Source organism: Myxine glutinosa, chromosome 4, assembly GCF_964187855.1.
Source record: "Myxine glutinosa chromosome 4, kmMyxGlut1.1, whole genome shotgun sequence".
NCBI classification, from domain to species: Eukaryota; Metazoa; Chordata; class Myxini; order Myxiniformes; family Myxinidae; genus Myxine; species Myxine glutinosa.
Window position 1 is genome coordinate 67,087,747 of NC_136264.1, and position 20,067 is coordinate 67,107,813.

General features: G+C 48.5%; 1 protein-coding gene across 4 annotated transcripts in view; it reads right to left on the reverse strand.

Annotated features, from left to right (window-relative positions):
* SCLT1 (sodium channel and clathrin linker 1) overlaps positions 1-19,110 on the reverse strand; it is a 52,206-nt gene extending 33,096 nt beyond the window's left edge. The window contains exons 1-3 of one of the 4 annotated variants that reach the window (XM_068112463.2): positions 18,996-19,110; positions 2,462-2,501; positions 2,270-2,339 (exon numbers count right to left, since the gene is read on the reverse strand). Coding sequence is in view for 1 of the 4 variants with exons in the window: in XM_068112461.2 (XP_067968562.2) it covers positions 2,270-2,339; positions 2,462-2,501; positions 2,616-2,649 (144 nt within the window). In the remaining 3 variants the exon portion in view is untranslated. Of the gene's footprint in view, positions 1-2,269; positions 2,340-2,432; positions 2,566-2,615; positions 2,846-18,995 lie in introns of those variants that run through there. The other 3 variants (XM_068112461.2, XM_068112464.2, XM_068112465.2) reach the window with 3 other exon arrangements.
* Positions 19,111-20,067: the final 957 nt, after the last annotated feature.

Consider the following 20,067-nt stretch of genomic DNA (forward strand, 5'->3'; position numbering starts at 1 on the left):
CTGGTGCCAACCCTTAGTCGCCTCTTAAATTGAGGAACACACCGGGATCATTCATCCCAGCAACCTGGTACTCAATTTGCCGACCTCGGAAGGATGACAGGCTGAGTCAACCCCCCCCCCCCCCCCCCCCCCGTGGCATTAATTCAGCGATCGACCGGGATTCAAACTCAGGATTCTGGGATCCCAAGCCGGCACCCTAACCGCTAAGCCAACACCAGGCTCAATCACTTTAAAAGAATCACGTTAAAAATTCTACAAGCTGGATCCGTAGCCCGGATCTTCACCAAAATTGAATTGATTCGTCCTTGTCACACACACATCCTATCCAACAAGTTTCGTCCAAATCCATCCATAACTTTTTGAGATATCCTGCTATGTATCATTTTTGGCCCCATCTCCCAATGGTGAAGAATCACTTTAGAAATTAAATAATTCTCATAGCAACGACTGGATGACGCTGAGGATTACAAGTGCACGAAGATGTTGTATTTCAATTAGCCATCCTGGTGTTTCGCATGCACGGGGTTGCATCTTCAACGCATGCGCCCTCCGTCAGATGGACATGAAGCTGGATGTCACATCAGCTGGCATTAGTTGGTGGACATTAAAGATGCCTCGGAGTATTGTGAAGAGGCGGCGAGTTATTGCCAGCACCCCAAACAAATTCCAAGCCCTTCGCAACCATTTGAGTATCCTGTGTTGGGTTTGGACCAGTGTAGAATTGTAACCCTGGCCAAAGAACTACTTTGCCAGAACCGAAACTTTTAAAAGAGTTCAATGTATATTGACGACGTCTTTTTTTTTACATTTAAACTATTTTATTGACACAAATTGCATTATGAACTGGAGGCATAATCACTTTATATCATTACACACCAAGGTATCAAGTTTAAAATTTAATATTCAAATAAAACGGCTGAACAGGCTGCATCAATCTCTAAAAGACCAGCAACAACACCAACTATAAAACCAGAAAATACAATTGTTCATACATTTTGAAATGCACTGTTGTACACCACAGCATCTGCTGCTGCAACTTTTCCTCCATTTCCAAAACAAAAAGTAACATGCAAAGCAATCATCATGCAGGTATTAAAAAGTTAAATAAATATCATCCCTCCCGTCACCTACCCTCTCACAAATTGAGGACCCAGGACACTCAGGACCCGTTGTGAACATTCTTGTAATTTACAATTCAACTTGGACAAGTCGTCCATTACAAGACTGCTGCTGACTCAGACTATGTAATCATCTAGTCGTGCGAAGAACCAAAGCCAAATCAGCTCAAACATGGAGGACGCCAGCTAAAAACTCGTCCCCTCGCCCTCGACTCAGGACGCACATTCCCGTCCGCAGAAGTGTTGGGACAGGCATTTCATCAATCAGCACTGCATTGCCTCCAAAGCCAGTCGCCGACTGGGCATCCTCCGTCGTGCGAAGTCCTTCCTCGGCACACCTGAGCTCCTCACCACATACAAGGCTTTCATCCGCAGCTCAATGGAATACTGTTCTCCCCTATGGGCCGGTGCTCCTGCCTCACACCTGGCTCGGCTTCACGCTGTTGAAACCAAAGCTTTCAGAATCATTGGAATCTCCCGCGATGAAGCTAACTCCGAGGGCCTTTCACTCACTCACCGCAGGCAGGTAGGTGGTCTTTCTGTCTTCTACAGACTCCTCTCCGGCCTTGCTCCCCCAGCTCTCTCTGTGCTCTGTCCCCCAAATATTCCTACAGGTCGCACAAGATCTGCCAGCCACCCTCTGATGGTTAAACTCCCGAAATCTCGGCTCTCTGCTCACCTTCACTCTTTCAATCCTCTTTTCTCCCGCCTCTGGAACAAACTCCCACACTCCCTTCAATCCCACTCCTCCCTCCAGGTCTTTAAAACAGCTGTTCACCACCATCTCTTATCTTTCCCCATCCAAAACCTTGATCTTTTCTACCCCCGCTAATTCACCCCAGATCCACCTTGTTTGAAATTCCAACTTCTTTCCTGGAAGTCCTGGCAGTGTCCATATGTTTTATACCTCTCCTACCCGCCCCCCCCCCCCCTTCCCTTCCCATGCCCAGCGGGCGGGGACTAAAGGTCACAGAGGTCAAAACGTCAAAGACAATTTGATTATAAATTTGATATCGGGTCAATGATGGAACTTTTTGCCATCTTTCAACCTTGCTTGAGGTGGGTAGCGTGCGGGGTTCCTCGTCTTATCGCGATTTCAATTGTTCAGAAATTCCCTTCAAATAGAACACAGCACAATTTAAAGGACGTACCTGATAATAATCAAGTTCTTGTTTGATCTCTTCGACACCAACTTTTTCCTGACCGAGCAAAACGTCCTGTCTGCAGCAAACGAGGAGGTAATTCAATGTAGAAAAATTAAAACCACAATCATCCAGTGACACCGACACATGATGTCTGGTGTTTAAAAGCCACCTGGAGGCTCCTCGTTTAGTCACGTATACCTGGAATCCCCATGTGAAGCAACTGGCAATCGCAGTTCATCTGCGAAACACGTGTGGGATATAAATATGGAACGATTACACAAATAAACCACCAACCAGCGTTGTAATAGCACATGGATATAAGCATTTCGCACACCTTCGCACAATCATTTACCTGCTTCCCCACACGCTGACAGGGCAGCTGCCATTACGAACCGTTAATCACCAGAACGATTATTATTTTCTTTTCTTTTCAGGTCATCGACTTCCTGATCTTTAAAAGAAAAACGAAGTGTGGAACCTTGGCTTTATAAAGTTTAAGTAACAAAAGTCGCCACACAAACACAAAGCAAATACAGTACAGCGAAAGGTTTATTGGAATCGTATTCAAAACGGAATTAAATTATTTACCAAAAAACAATAATACTAAAACGCGTTATAACTGTCACTGTGAAGGGTGAAGAAAACGGAGCAACGCGTCCTGGCTTTAAACACGACACTGCTACTAACAACACCGCCATGGGCGCCATGACGCGTACTAAAACGATTTTTTTTTTTTACTTCGAACTACGTCGAGAATGATATAGATATTGGGGGGGGGGGGGGAAGTATGATGAACACGTCAAAAAAGCAAAACATTACTAATTCTAATTAGTCTCCCCCCAAGCCCTCTCCCTCCCACACATCTCCCTGCTCTCAAATGTTGTGTTTGTGTGCTTCCCCTTCTCTCCCCATCTTGTCTTCCGCTCCCTCTTTTTATATATTTTGTTTGTCTGGTTGATTTGTTTGTGAAGTAAATGTTAGCTCTTTCACGAGCCTCGATTCAGTATCCAAAAAAAAAAAAAAAAATTCATGTTGCCTTTTCCTAAATATTGTCGATCACTTTAGTCCATAAAGGGACAAAATCTTGACGGTTTTAGAAGATATACGTATGTTTAAGAGGATGATCTATACCTGACCCATTACATTAGCATAGGGGTTCCCAACCTGGGGTGCCCGCACCCCCAGGGGTGAGAGAAGCAATATCTGGGGGTGCGACAAAGAGTGGCTTGTGTCCTTGTCGTCGTGTGTCACGAGTCATCACTCAGCCATCTGCCAGTGTCTTTTGAACATGACATAAAACTTTAAAGTCTTTATTCCCGCCAGGGAGTAATGCATTCGATCGTGTCCGTCCGTGTGTTCGTGAACAAGATATCTGGAAAAGTTCTGAACGGATTTGGATGAAAGTTGGTGGGATGATTGCCCTTGGGATGAGGAAGAATTGATTCGTTTTTGGTGAAGCTCAGGATATTGTTCCGGATCCAGGAATTTCTTGAAGGATTTTTTACCATTGGAAGATAGGGCTCAGCAGCGGCCACCCACGGCGGGAGTATGCACTCTACTGAGTGGCGTTCTAGTTTTTTATGTGTAGCTTAATTGCTTCCCCGTGACGAAAAATCACCGCACGCCACTGCAAACAACGTCTCAAACCCAAACCAATAGTCAAACATGTTCCACTCCGTATACTTTATTCATTTTTTTGTCTTTTTTCAGCACAAACTCTGATCGTGTAGCAACTTGTTGTAACCTGCATACGCCATTGTATACTTTTTCCATATTTTAATATTTTTTCTCATATTTTTCTCTGTCTGTTTTGCAGATTAACCCTTCATCATATCAAAAAGAAGGAAATGGAATGATGACTATGTGCGCTTTGGTTTCACTTGCATAACGGGAAATGATGGCTTGCAAAAACCCCAGTGCACTCTTTGTAGCGTTGTGTTTTCCAACTTAAATCTGAAACCACCCAAGCTTCAAGAGCACTTCAAGAACAAGCATGGCGGAGCTGATGTTGAAGGACATGATGTTGGGTCATTGAAAATCAAAAGAGCTCGTTTTGATTCTGTAGGAACTCTTCCAAAGTTGGGTTTCGTTTCTTTTGAAAAACCACTACTTCTTGCTTCATACCAAGTGGCATATGCAGTGGCCAAATCCAAGAAGCCCCATACAATTGAAGACCATAGAATTATAACCAGGCTAAGTCACATTTTATTTTTTTCCCCCGTTTTTCACGTTTTTCAAAATATTTTTCACGTTTTTCTCGAAATGACAAAAATGTGACAGCCTGGTTATAATTCTGTGGTCTTCAATTGCAGAATATCTCATCAAGCCTTGTGCACTGGAAATGGCAACGACTATCCTGGGCAAAGAAGCAAGAAATTTTTTTGAACAGGTGCCCATATCAAATACTGTCATTCACAACCGAATCAGTGATTTGAGTGAAGATATTTTGGACCAAGTCATCTCAGATATCAGAGCTAGTCCTCTTAAAATCTCTATTCAGTTGGATGAGTCAACTAATGTCTCCAGTTGTTGTCAACTCATCACATTAGTGAGGTATGTCAATGATGGTGCTGTGAATGAAGATTTCCTGTTTTGTGAAGATTGGAAAACAAGCACAACTGCAAAGGATGTGATGCAGCTGGTGAAAGACTTCTTTGCCAAACATGATTTAGATATCAAAGTCATTGGTTCTGTGTGCACTGACGGGGCACCTCCTGACCAATGCTTGGAAATAAATCTGGCTTTTCTGTATTGATGAAAAAGGAAATTCCAGACTTGCAAGTTCCCCATTGTTTTCTTCATCGGCATGCTTTGGCATCAAAAACATTGCCTCCAAATGTGAAGAAAGTCCTTGATACTTGTGTGAAGATCATCAACTGGATCAGGGGGCGAGCTTTGAACCATCTCATCTTCAAATCATTTTGTGAAGATTTGGGAAGTGAGCATTCAGTTTTGCTTTTCCACACAGAAGTCCGTTGGTTGTCACGAGGACAAGCTTTAACCCGCTTCTTTGAACTGCGGAAATAAATCAAAGTTTTTCTGGAAGAGTGTGAATGTGATCTGGTTGGGGGCATTGGAATCACAGCAATTCGCCCAAATGTTGGCTTACTTAGCTGACATTTTCACTCGTATGAATGACCCGAGTGTTTCTCTTCAAGGAAAAGGGATAAACATATTGAAGGCTTGTGAAAACTTGAATGCCTTCAAAGAAAAGTTTCGTCTTTGGCGTCAAAGGATGGAAAGAGGCAATCTCTCATATTTTCCTTCACTTGAAGAGATGGTTGATGATGCTGGATCCATAACTCCTACTGTGCATGAAGAAATGGTGGCTCATTTGAAAATGCTGTCAGAATCGTTCAGTGCATGAAATGTGGATATTTTGCTGCTGAAGACCTAAAGATTTCAGAAGAATGGATCATGAATCCATATTCCTACAATATGGAGAAAATGTCAAATGATGAAGAACTGAAGAAAGATCTTATTGATTTGTGGACAAATCGAGCTCTTGAAATGCAATTTGAAAGCAAGACTTTGGAGGAGTTTTGGTGTGCAGCACTGGATATGTTCCCAAGACTTGGTGGAAAAGCACTCCTTGTCCTCATTCCATTTGCAACGACATACTTGTGTGAATCTTGATTCAGTTCTCTTTTGTCAATCAAGACAAAATACAGGAATCGCCTGAATCCACAGGCAGACCTGCGGATCGCAGTCAGCAAGAAAGTTCCACGTTTTGACAAAATCATGAAAGAGAAGCAGGAACAAAGACATTTAATTTTATGTTCACAATTGGGATTGATTTTACCGTTTCATTTTTTTTCAGAATAAATTAGAATCTAATTGCTCAATTTATATTTGCATTTCATGCACCGAGTTAAAATCTTATTTTTTAGTTCAATTTGTTCACCCACAGTATAGTATGTGGTTCAATTTGTGGTTCAAAAAATTTGACTTCATCTTCAAATGTGATATTACTTTTGTAGGGGGTGCTAACATTAATCAAATATTTCCTAGGGGTGTGGGGCATAGAAAAGGTTGGGAACCACTGCGATTAGCACAAAAAAAAAAAATTGGGGGAAGAGTAGTAATCCAGATAATCGTTTTTAAAATCGGACTATTTTCACTGCCATTATGCAAATGAGATACCCTCCTCCATCCCAGCACTCATCTATTTGCGTGACGTCACAGGTGCACAACTCAAATGACGGACGAGAATGTGTGCGTTTCATCACACGTTATTCTAGCATTTAAGATGCCGATTTGCAAAGCTTTTAACTGTTCAAATCGTCGAGAAAGTTTCCCACAGAAGTCGTTTTTTTGCATTCCTGACCCACGAAAAGATCGTCAATGATCGTGTGCTTTATGGTTGAAAAACCTAGGAACAACCAAATTCAGCATCAAAACGTATGTTCATTTAAGATATCGTGTTATTTGCTTCGAGCCGTCATCGTTTGTATTTCATCAACAGGCTCACTTCATGAAAAACAAGCCTCGGAAATTGGTGAAACACGATGCCGTACCGACACAGTGCCCACCCTCCATCACGACCCTCGATGGTTTGGAGACATAATGCTCAAATACAAAGACAGGTAAGACACTTTATTTTAACTTTTTTTCCCATAATATTGTTGCGGATATGAGGACTGTATTTTTTTTGATTGTGTGTATTATTATTATTGTTATTATTATTCTGCGCCTCCTGCCTCCGGAGCTGTGTAAAGGTCAAAGGGCGTCCCATAATTAGTCCATAAAGCATCCACACCACAGCCAATCATAGAATACCCCTGTTCGATAGTTATATCTTATTATGTGTTTTAGGGTAAGGCTGTGTCTCCCATTAATTGAAATACTCCATTGCACCAGTGAAAGAGATAGATTCCCTTCATTCCCACTCCCAAAACTTCCATTCCCCCTTTTCGTCAATTGCCATTCGCATTGCCAACTGCATTTTGGGCGGTTTTCTCTTCATCCGCCATTGACCACGAGGCAGGGTTGGGGAAGAAAGGCGGGTCCCCACCTCCTCATAGAGGGGAGGAGTGAGTCAGCCCCACTCAACCAACCACGAACAAGGGGTTGGACTTGGAGAGGGTGTGGAGAGAAACATCGAGGAGGTTCACGAAGGTTGAGGGGTGGGGCCTATATAACCCGCAGGCAGGGCGTTTCCAAAAAGAGATGAGCCTTCACCGAGAGACGAGAGGGAGTCCAAGGAGTTGAGTCCAACCAAGAAGTCCAGAGTTGAACTGCAGCTCGAGCCACCGCAACTGCATTTGCTGCAGCTGGAGCCACCGAAACTGCAGCCACAGCAGCGTGAGGCCTGGACGGCAGTTTGGAGCAGGGCCGCGAAGGAGCGGCGGCTACCCACGAGTCGATCGGCTGCAGGACGAGTTGGACCTCCCTATCCCGCCAGCCATCCATCTCCCGCCAGTCCTATCATCATTCCCCGCGTGAGTCTGTCCTTGTTTGTTCTGTCCCTGGGTTAATTAAGACTGTAGGTAAGCTAGCGTTGCACTGTGTATCTAATATCTTCTGTAAATAAACGTGACTGCTTTCTTCCTACTTATATGTGTAAATAATAAATCCAATTACTCTTCTGTACGTCTTCTTCCTCTTTGTATTCGGTCGCTTTAGAGTTTTCCCGATTGAATAGCGGTGGCGCGATCCGGCCAAAGTTTGGGGCAAATCGGGTATTAGTCGGGGAATAACTGTTCGGTCGCGGTTACACCACCGCTCGGTCAAAATAACATCTTTAACCGCGTCCGTAACAATTGGTGTCTGGGAGTGAGATACGGACCCGAAGCGCGCTTAACGCGCTCAAAATTACAAGCAGTTGGAAATTGTTGTGTTGTTTTACAAAAACCCGAATTTTGAAATCGCGCCATGGCTGGTCAAGGCGATCGGATGCCGGTGGGTGAGCTAGAGGAGGGGTTAGGAGTAACCCAGGATCAGAGGGACGAAGTAGAGGAGAACATTGGCAATGTGGTTGAGGGAGTATCAGACGCACAAAATGGCGTCCTCGCGCACGTGGGTGAAGCGGCACCAAATTTTGCCGCGCCTGTGACCGTAGCAGCGCCACCGGTGGATTTGAACCTTTTTTAAAATACAAATGAAGGCCCTTATGGACAAGAATAGTGAGCGATTGGAAGGCCAAATGGGACAAATGGGGAACCGGATGGATGCTCAGAGTGAGCAAATGAAGGCTCAGAGTGAGCAAATGGGGGTAATGAGGGACGAAGCGAGGGGTACCGGTGAGGGATTAGAAAAAAAAATTGAGGGGTTAGACAATGGGATAAAAGAGGTGAAAAATGGGTTAATGGGGTTAGAAAATAGGATGGAAGACAAATTGCGGGAAATAGGGGAGCAATCCGCCCGGGAAATCGAACAGATGGGGAACCAAATAGAGGAGGTGAAAATCGGGTTAGAAAGTAAATTGGATGCTCAGAGGGATGAATTGGGACAGATGAGGGTAGCATCTACAAAAGAGAGGGAGGAGATGAAAGAGGAGATACGACGAGGTGTAAGTGAGGAGGTCTCGGGGGTACGCGAGGAGGTAAAGCGAGGTGAAAAGCGTATAGAGAAAGAGGTGAGGAATAATACGGCTAGGTTACAGGGGGGAATAGAGGGTCTGACGAAGGGAGTAGAACAGCTGACAGTGGGACAAAAGGAACTCGTGGACCAAGTGGAAAAGAACACGGCAATAATCGGGGGGTTAAAAGCGACACAAAAAGACATTAAGAACGAATTAATAGCGACACAGAAGGAATGTCAGATGGTACATGAGGGGTTGACGAAGAAGTTGGAAGAGGTGACAGAAGTAATGGAGACGAAGGACCGAGAGGTGAGGACGCACATAGAAACGGTTAAGGTGGCGTTAGAGGAAGAGATAGAGGGGGCGCACCGGGAGATGAAGGAAGTAAAGGAAAAATTAGAGGAGGTGGAAGAAGGGGTGAGTGAAATTAAGAAGAGACGAAGGGAAACTAAAAAGGAAATAAAGGAGGAGGTGATGGAATTGGTACAAGGTCTGTGCTCGAATCGTGATGAGGTGCTCACTAACCAAATAAAGAGTTTGCAGGTGGCAGAGGAGGTGCGGAGACGAGGTGTCAAGGTGAGTGGCGATATATTCGTAAATGTATATGATGTGAGGGGAGCTTCAGTCGGCTTGGGGGTTGATTTAGACCCGGGTGTTCGTGAAGGACCAATGGTGAGGTGTATGACTGGTCCGGAGTGTGTGGAAAGAGGAGGTGTGCAAGGAGGTCTGGCTATGGGGAGTGAGGGGGGTGCTGGTGAGCAAGGGTGTGCGGGTATGGAGTGGGTAGCGGGTTGCGGCAGGGCGACCCAGGCATCGACACCACGGGGGGTAGTGTTTGGAGGGACGGGGGACGCGCGGGAGCCCCCTGGGAATAGCGTACTGTGGGAGCCCGAGCGGTTTGGTCCCGCGTTGATCCCGCAGGGAGTGACGCGCGGGGTCCGACCTTCGGGCGCCCACAAAGTCCCACTCGCGCCGTATGACGGCAAGAGTGATTTGAGGGCGTACCTGGCACAGTTTGAGTACGTGTGTAAAGGCAACGGTTGGAATCCGGACGAAGGTGGAGTACACCTGGTAGGGGCACTGCACGGTGCGGCGGCGGAGGTGCTGACAGCTTTACCACCGGGTGCTCTCACCCTGCCAGCTCTCCGTGCAGCTTGAATTAACCGTTTCGGTATTGAGCAGCAAAGCGAGCTTGTTAAAGCTCAACTTGCGCAGCGTAAACGCAAGCCCCAGGAGACCATCGGGTAACTTGCTCACGATATTCGCCGCGCAGTAGGGATTGCACACACGGACATGGCAGCGAGTTCCCAGGAAAGCCTGGCGCTGGATCACTTTATTCAGGCCCTTCCGGATCTGGAGCTCCGACAACAGCTCGCCATGTGGCGCCCGCAGACCATGAGTCAGGCGGCCGACGCTGCAGCCCGTTGGGAAGCAGCGAGGCCCCTGGCCCGGGGAGGCGAGCGCCATGCAGTGGCGGTGCGTCAGGTGGGGCCCGAGATGGGGGGCGGCCCCCTAAGGGGGCCCACCCCCGACGGGGGCCCTGACCTGGAGAGCATGGTTCGGAGGCTGGTGGATCGGCGTCTAGCGGGACCTGGACCATGGCAGGCGGCCCCAGTGGTGGCCCCCGGTAGTCCCCGACAGAGTACCCCAATTCGGACATACAGGGGGGGGGGGGGGGGTATTTGGAATACCGGAGGCAAGCACCTTACCAAGTGAGGTGCTATAATTGTGCTCGGATGGGTCACCGTGCGTGGGGATGTCGAGCTCCGCGCCGGGACGTTCCCCGCCAACCGATGCCCTCAACTCCGCCCCGTATCGATCGGCCTAGCCGACCTCAGACACCCCCCCGCCAGGGCCCGGGAAACTAGAACGTGCCGGGCATGCAGGGCGGTGTTCGGCAGTAGGGGATGGGGAGAAGCCCTCGTTGACGCGACAGGTCATTCATTGTGGCCAAATTGGAACGGGTAGTTTGACAATTCGGTGCAAAATTGCCGGCGTGGGGGTAGACGCCGTGGTGGACACGGGAGCCAGCGCCACAATCATCAGCCCCGTGGTCCTTAATTCGAGTGCAGACGGCTGGGGTAAAATCCAGCGTCTGGAAAATCATAGCTTGCAGCTGGCTACCGGGGCAACGGCTCCGATCATAGGGCGTGGTTTTGTGACCGTCAAGTTGGGATCGGTAAAGCAAGAGATAGAGGTTTGGGTGGCGGAGGTGTGCGACCCGTGCTTAATAGGGTTGGATTTGTTGACTGCCGGCGGTTGTAAAATCGACTTGGGCCGGGGGATCCTGCAATGGGGGGTGGAGGAGCTACCATTGGAGGGGGTGAGCACGGCCGAGAGGGTGGAGCTGGAGGCTCCTGAGGCCGTGACCATCCCTCCGGGGGCCGAGGCCGTAGTGCCGGCCCGATGGTTAGCCCGCCCGACATGGCAGGAATCCTGCGGCCTGGTCGAACCGGTGGCAGCGCGATCCATACCTGGTTTAACCGTGGGCCGCACCCTTGTAAAAACGGACGGGCCGGTAGTGGCCGTCCGAGTAATTAATATTAGCACAGAACCACGCACTATAGTAAGGGGCACGAAGATAGCTGGCTGCACCCCAGTTAGAGAAGTCGCGTCAGTGAGGGGTGAGAACGACCAGCCGAGCCGGCCCCAGGGGGAGCCTTCAATAAGTTCTAGGAATTGGCCCGATCCCATTTGCGAGATGGTAAATCGTAGTAGTGTAGAGTTGGGAGGTACCCAGAGGGAGGCCTTACACAAACTGGTTGGGTCCCATTTGGACCTCTTCTCCTTGTCCACCGAGGATATTGGACGTACGGGCCTGGTGAAACATCAGATCCACACCGGTGAGGCCCGGCCTATTCGTCAGGCCGCCCGACGGCTCCCTTGGAGCAAGAGGGCGGAAGCTGACGAGCAGGTTGAAAAAATGCTCGACGCAGGCGTGATCGAGCCCTCGGGAAGTCCTTGGATGTCACCTGTTGTGCTGGTCAAAAAGAAGAATGGGACCACGCGGTTCTGCGTGGACTATCGCCAGCTAAACAACGTGACACTCAAGGACTCATATCCCCTGCCAAGGATTGATGACACCCTCGATGCCGTTGCGGGCTCAAATTGGTTCACAACTTTGGACCTCAAGAGTGGGTATTGGCAGGTGGAGATGGATCGGACAGGGAAGGAGAAAACGGCATTTTCCACAGGTAAGGGGCTGTATCAGTTCACTGTGATGCCGTTTGGTTTGTGTAACGCCCCCGCCACCTTTGAGAGATTAATGGAGCATGTGCTAGGCGGCATGCCATGGCAATCATGCCTGGTATACCTGGATGACGTCCTGGTACATGCCAAGACCTTCCCCCAGGCGTTAGCTAATTTGGACCAGGTGTTCGGGTGCCTCAGACAGGCAGGGTTAAAGCTGAACCCGAGTAAGTGCACTTTGTTTGCAAGAGAGGTGGCCTATCTAGGTCACGTGATCGGCTGCGAGGGGGTAAAAACGGACCCAGACAAAATTAAAGTGGTAGAGGAGTGGCCCGCACCACGTACCATCAAAGAGGTGCGGGGATTCTTAGGACTCTGCTCCTACTACCGGCGCTTTGTGGCGAAATTTGCGGAGTTGGCCCGTCCACTCCACCGGCTTACGGAGAAGGGGACGCGATTTAATTGGACGCGGGAGTGCCACGAGGCCTTCCAAAAATTGAAGGGGTGTCTAACATCCGCACCCCTTCTAGCTTACCCCACTAGCAACGGGACATTTACCCTGGACACGGATGCGAGCCAGGAAGGATTGGGCGCAGTTTTGTCTCAGACACAGGAGGGCGTGGAGAGAGTGATTGGTTACTATAGTCGGGCCTTAAGTAGGCCCGAGCGAAATTATTGTGTCACTCGCAAAGAGTTATTGGCTATGCTGGCTGCCATGAACCATTTCCACCCGTACTTGTACGGGCGGAAATTTTTGGTTAGAACTGACCATTCCTCCTTGCAATGGCTCCTTCGGTTCAAGGAACCAGAGGGCCAAATTGCAAGGTGGTTGGAAAAGTTGCAGCAGTACGATTTCAATGTGACCCATAGGGCCGGGAAGGCCCATGGTAATGCGGACGCACTCTCTCGGCGTCCTTGTCTGGGGGAAAACTGCAAATTTTGTACGAGACACGAGGAGAGGGAACAATTGGGCGATTCTGCCCCGATTCTCGTCGTCCGGGCAACCCGGGTGAGTGCCAATTTTGCCACTAACCGCGGACGAGGAATTTGGAGATTTGGCTTGGAGCACGGCCCAGCAGGAGGATCCTGTCCTGGGGCCGGTGTTCAATTGGGTCAAATTAGGGCAAAGACCAAAGGGGGAAGAGGTCACCCCCCTCGGGGCGCAAACAAAGGCGTATTGGGCTCAGTGGCAGACCCTGGAGTTGAAAGGCAACATCTTATATCGCAAGTGGGTGGAGGTTCCCTCTGATAGAACTTCCTGGCTGGTGATAGTCCCAGACAAATTCAAGAACGTCATCTTACAACAGGTGCATGGTACCCGCTCCGGCGGCCATTTGGGCAGGACAAAGACAATATATTGGGTGAATATGGGGCGCGACATACAGGACTGGTGTCGGAGATGCGACGCCTGTTCTGCCAAAAAGGGACCAGCATGGAGGATGAGGGCCCCTCTTCAATTACATCAGGTGGGGGCCCCCCTTGAGCGGGTGGCTATGGATATTCTAGGACCGCTGCCCCGCACCCGCCAAGGTAATAAGTATATCCTCGTTGTAATGGACTATTTCACCAAGTGGCCGGAGGCCTACGCCCTCCCCAACCAAGAAGCCGGGGTTGTGGCGCAGGCCTTCGTAGAAGGATTTGTATGTCGGCACGGGATTCCACAGGAGCTGCACACCGATCAGGGTCGAAATTTTGAAAGTCAATTGCTAAAAGATGTGTGTAGACTCCTGTCAATTCGGAAAACCAGAACCACGCCCTTGCGGCCACAATCTGACGGGATGGTGGAAAGGTTCAATCGAACATTGATCCAACAACTGGCATTGTTCACCACCACCCGTCAGGATGACTGGGACGAACATCTCCCGTACCTGTTGATGGCCTACCGAACTAGCCAGCACGGGGCCACCGCATGCAGTCCAGCGTTGCTTATGTATGGGCGGGAGTTACGGGCTCCCGCCGACTTGCTATGCGGTCCCGTGCCAGACACCACGGATACACCGCCGAGGGAGGGTTACGCACGTCACTTGGAAGAAGGCATGGAGCGGGTCCATGCCTTCGCCCGCCGCCAGCTCCATCTGGTGGGGGCCAAGATGAAGCGCAGGTACGACGACCGGAGCCAGGGGAGTCAATACGCTCCGGGGATGAAGATTTGGTTCTTTAATCCCCGGAGGCGGAAGGGAAGGTGCCCAAAACTCACCTCCCCCTGGCAAGGCCCAGGAGTCGTCCTGTCGCAAATCTGTGACGTGGTCATTAAGATCAAAATGGGGCCACGGACCCCCCCTCGGATCGTCCATGCCGACCGGATAAGACCTTATGCCGGCGAGCAGGCGCCCTCATGGATCGCCTCGGCTCTAGATGCCGAGGCAGGACCCAGTATCCCTTGCGACGGGGGCTCGTAGCGTCAGAGGACTGGGGGGATGGTAGTGGGAGATGCCCCATGTGAAGGGATGGCCAATCCACCATCCCTCACAGAGGGGGGCAAAGGAGCACGAGCTTATGGGGTGTATGGCAGTGAAAACTAGCCCGGGTGGGTTAGGATATTGTGTGTAGGGATCTAGCGAAGATGACATTAGGTAACGTTAAGATTAGTTAGTGACAAGGATACCTGTAGTGGGGACGCAGGTAGATTAGAGTGGATGATAATGACATGGTATGTGCTTAGTTTAAAGGGAAGACGGGGAGCACTAAGTTAGCAGGGCAACAGGTAGTGCAGATGATGCCGTGTGGGTGTTGGAGGTGTATTCAAGTGTATTGAGCAGTGTGTGAGGATTGAACAGGTGTGATTGAACAGGTGTGATTGCACAGGTGTGCAACTGAACAGGTGTATGGAGCAGTGTTTGAGTGATGGTGATGGTGATGTGTGTTGTGTTGACCAACTGGTCCAGGAAGAGGAGGAGGGTGCAGGTGGCACCAGGTGTGATTGCACAGGTGTGCAACAACAGGTGTATGGAGAATGGAGTGTGGAATATAAGGAGTATTGGAATGGATGGTCGTGGAGTGAGTATGGTGGAAATTGTGGGGTGGAGTGGATGGTGCGAAGGTGTGAATGGGGGAAGGGTGGACCCCCATCACGAATACCCGGGGCGGGTAGTGTAAGTGTTAGATAGAGGGTATAGGTAAATTGTGGTTGGATATTGGCATCTGTGGTGCGGGTGAAAGAATGGAATTTGGATGGGTGCATTAGTGTTGTGGAAATGGCTGGGCGTGTAGCCTGTTAGTGTGTGTAGTTGGTTTGGGCACTCCACCACTGTGAGGATGTCGGGCCAGGTGAGGCCGCAGGTGGGCTCTGGGAGCCGGTAGAGTTGTTGTGGATGGGGCCCGAGGATCCGGAGGACGGACCCGGGTAGCCCAGTGCCAGAGGGCACCAAGGGGTGACAGAGCCAGGAGGGGCCTTCCCCAGTTAGATAGGTTAGGGTGAGGAGCTAGGTAAGCTCGGGTGGCAACTGCAGTGGTGGAGGTGTGCAGGTGGGTAGACCTGCTGGGAGAGCTACACGTCACAGCCCAGAAATTGTGCAAGGGCACCGGGAGATGAATCGGGGGAGTGAGACCCCAAATTGAGAAGCACCACAGTTTGGTCAATGGGAATTGGTTTTTAGAACCCATAGTGTAAGATGGCCAATGGATTGGCAGGGAAAGACCCCGGGTAGAGTAAAGAGTGTTAAAGTCATTTAGAAAGTAGTTAGGATGAAGTCTCCTCGCACCATCTGCATCCACTCACCTGAGGTGACAGGTACTCCACACCATGCCATGTTTTCATTATTTTTTAATGTGCAAATGTTTTGGATTGTGAGACGCATCATGACGTGGGTGTGACATTGTGCTTTGATGTTCCATCTCTTCCTCCTTATGAGGATTGATAACGAATTGGGTGATGGCAAATTTTGGTTAGAGGGATTGTGGAGACTAATTTGGTATAAGGGAAATATGGGGAGACGTGACAGTAGTGACGAATTTGTAATGTGTAGATTTTATACATATGGGGTAAGGGCAAGGGTAGTGTAGGTGACAGGGGGGGTGACGTACGGTAGGGACGAGCTTTCTCACTTCGCCCTCCGTACGCATTTCGCCTTGCATTGCCTTATTGATGTGTACCCTTGTGACCTTACCCCTCGCTCATTTGTCTTCCCCCTTTTGTCTCCCACATGACCTGTGCGCCATTGGGCGCCGAGGGGAGCGTGCGTGAGTCCTCCATTGTGCGCCCGGAATTCCCAGAACCAGCTGTCTGCATCGATGCACCACATTATGGACCACATGCCTGTGGCCGAGCACCACTGATGGACCCCATGGGTTGGGGCATGGCCCCTCTGCTGGAACCGGCCATGAGGGCCCGAAATCTTGCTGGCGGACCTTGGCCACAGGGCACCGATGCCCCACAGGTGAACCACACGTAGTCGGCCCTGTGGGCCATAAATAAAATGGACACGTTTGGGCAAGCTTTATTGCAAATAGGCCGCCAGTAAGAAAAGCAAAAGAGAAAGACAACAACTGGAAGACAATAATAATAACCAGCAGAGGGAGCCGAAGAGCAAGAGATCACCTGCAGGGTTAGGGGTTGTTGAGTTTATTTTCATGCATTGAACATTGATGAACAGTGATGACTGCACCGATTGGTGCTTGGGGGTGTGTTGGTGCGTTATAGGTGCTTTCATGGTGTATTGATGCAGAGCAGACTGTCTCCCCCCCCCCCCCCCCCCCAGAAAGAACAATTACAGGTCCTGGGTTAGTTTTGTAAATAAAAGCAGAGTCATTGTAAATAATGCTCCCCACCGTCAGTGTGTAGTTTGAAGACCATTCCGCAATTCGGTTAACTGTGGGCGTAAGTCTGTTAGGCAGGGTGCAATGGAGTAGCGGAACACATTTATTTATGTTTTAAAACTGTCGCACTCAGGGTCAGGTTAAAAGTAGAGGGAACTACACCTACGTGTCACACTAAATAAAAGTTGTAGGCCCGGGTTGTGCCTAAGAGGAGGAGGGTGCAGTGTTGCGGATATTAGGACTGTATTTTTTTTGATTGTGTGTATTATTATTATTGTTATTATTATTCTGCGCCTCCTGCCTCCGGAGCTGTGTAAAGGTCAAAGGGCGTCCCATAATTAGTCCATAAAGCATCCACACCACAGCCAATCATAGAATACCCCTGTTCGATAGTTATATCTTATTATGTGTTTTAGGGTAAGGCTGTGTCTCCCATTAATTGAAATACTCCATTGCACCAGTGAAAGAGATAGATTCCCTTCATTCCCACTCCCAAAACTTCCATTCCCCCTTTTCGTCAATTGCCATTCGCATTGCCAACTGCATTTTGGGCGGTTTTCTCTTCATCCGCCATTGACCACGAGGCAGGGTTGGGGAAGAAAGGTGGGTCCCCACCTCGTCATAGAGGGGAGTGAGTCAGCCCCACTCAACCAACCACGAACAAGGGGTTGGACTTGGAGAGGGTGTGGAGAGAAACATCGAGGAGGTTTGCGAAGGTTGAGGGGTGGGGCCTATATAACCCGCAGGCAGGGCGTTTCCAAAAAGAGATGAGCCTTTACCGAGAGACGAGAGGGATTCCAAGGAGTTGAGTCCAACCAAGAAGTCCAGAGTTGAACTGCAGCTCGAGCCACCGCAACTGCATTTGCTGCAGCTGGAGCCACCGAAACTGCAGCCACAGCAGCGTGAGGCCTGGACGGCAGTTTGGAGCAGGGCCGCGAAGGAGCGGCGGCTGCCCACGAGTCGATCGGCTGCAGGACGAGTTGGACCTCCCTATCCCGCCAGTCCTATCATCATTCCCCGCGTGAGTCTGTCCTTGTTTGTTCTGTCCCTGGGTTAATTAAGACTGTAGGTAAGCTAGCGTTGCACTGTGTATCTAATATCTTCTGTAAATAAACGTGACTGCTTTCTTCCTACTTATATGTGTAAATAATAAATCCAATTACTCTTCTGTACGTCTTCTTCCTCTTTGTATTCGGTCGCTTTAGAGTTTTCCCGATTGAATAGCGGTGGCGCGATCCGGCCAAAGCTTGGGGCAAATCGGGTATTAGTCGGGGAATAACTGTTCGGTCGCGGTTACACCACCGCTCAGTCAAAATAACATCTTTAACCGCGTCTGTAACAATATTATCCTTTACAACTTTGTCGATCCCCAAACTACTCACTCAGTTTTGGGGCTAGCCGACCAAACCTTGTGTGGAACGTTCGTGGGGTCCCCAGCTCGTGTCCTAATGTAGGTGGGAGGTTACATAAATTCCTCAATACAATTATGATTTTGAAATTTGATCGACACGAAGCTGATCTCGATCCGGAAGTGAACACGATGACGAAGATTCGCTGGTTTGATATCTCAACGCAATCGTGATTTTGAATTTCCTCGTTGGGTCGGCAGAGGGGAACAGTTCTGACCCAAGTCATTCTGGAACTGGCTGGCCAGCCCGGCCATTGAGCCATGGCAGGAGATTGAAATTTGTTCTTGATGCTGGTGACAACTCATTACTCTTCACAAAAGACAACAAGTGATCTTGAACATCCACCAACACACATCGGGGCTAGCAGGATGACCTAGAGGTATGCACGCTCGCCTCCAAGTTGTATAGCCTGGGTTTGAATGTCCGCCAGCAGCCTCAATTCAATATTTGTTTCATGAAACCTCAATTCAACATTTATGGAACAATTGTACACTTTTCCTTTCTCCAATATTGCCATGCAGAACGACAACTACAGTATCAGCAGACCTACCCAGATGGCAATGGAGGTCATTGTAGTCAGAAGGGTTTAAAACAAGAATGGCACAGTGGAGAGCATACATACCTCTGCCAGGCTGAATAGTTTACATTTTGTATCCCACTGATCGGCCAGACCTGGGTTCATACCTGAACCAAAATAGAATCGGCTTGTTCTTGTCACCAACCGATCCAACCAGGTTTTGTCAGAACACATCCACGTTTTGAGTTGAGAGTTATATCGTTTTGGCCCCCATCTCTCAATTGTGAAGAATAACTTTTAAAAAATTATTGTATCCAGATAATCACCAAAAAAAATCACCAAAATCTAATCAATTCGTCCATGTCGCACAAAACGTTTCCACCAGGTCTCACCCGAATCCATCCACAACTTGAGATATCCTGCTCAAAGACAAACAGACAGGGGTGAAAACGTAACCACCATCCACCTTTGGTATCAGAGTTAACAAATAAATGGGACGAGATCAGTAAGTGAGATGAAAGTAGAAAAGGTAAAGGACTAAAGGGAGGAGTCCACATATGGGGTTTATTGGTTAGGTGAGGTACAAGGGGATATGAGGCGGATTTTCCAACCTAGGCACACAGCCGGACATAGTATATAAATGACTCCCAAAAGAACGGCAACTGACTACAATGGTATAAATAAGCACTTCTCATCCGTTTTCATGCAAATCTAAGGCACCCGTCCAAGGTCGTTTGGAATCCACGAAAAGCTGCGGACTTGGTCATGGCTCATTTGTATGCACCTGTTTGGAAAATATCTGAAATATCCACATCTGAAAGTTGTCATCGTTTGCACGGCAAATGAAATGCACAACATTATAGATGCTGAGCAGTGAACACATCAATGACACAGAACAGTGATTTATGGACATGCAATCCACCGAATTTTACAAGAAATACACCTGTTGAAGAAAAAAAAAATTATATTCGGTTAGAACATAGCAGTCAATACTGAAAAAGTATCAAATACTGTATATACACATCCTTGTCCCACTCATTAACCAAGTTCCAGCCTGTCCAAAATAAAACTCGAGTAAAATAATTATCCACAAAAACACCGGCAAACTGGAATTCAGTCTTCAGTACGCCCAATTGTTTTCAGGAATTCAAAGATTGTTAAGTTCAAGAAGAAGGTGAAAACGTCATTCGATAGGGCAACAAAACGATAGACAAGCTTGTATTCAACACAAGACGTGTACTCTTCACTGAATGGTGCAGACATTAAAATGAAATAAATAAAATCTAAACAAACACGGTAAAATTGTGCACAAAATGAAGAAAGGTGAAAGATTCAAGATTGAAAATAAAAAGCAACAAAATTGCACATTTGCCTTTACGAACCAAACGAGGGGTGAAATCCCAACAAACCA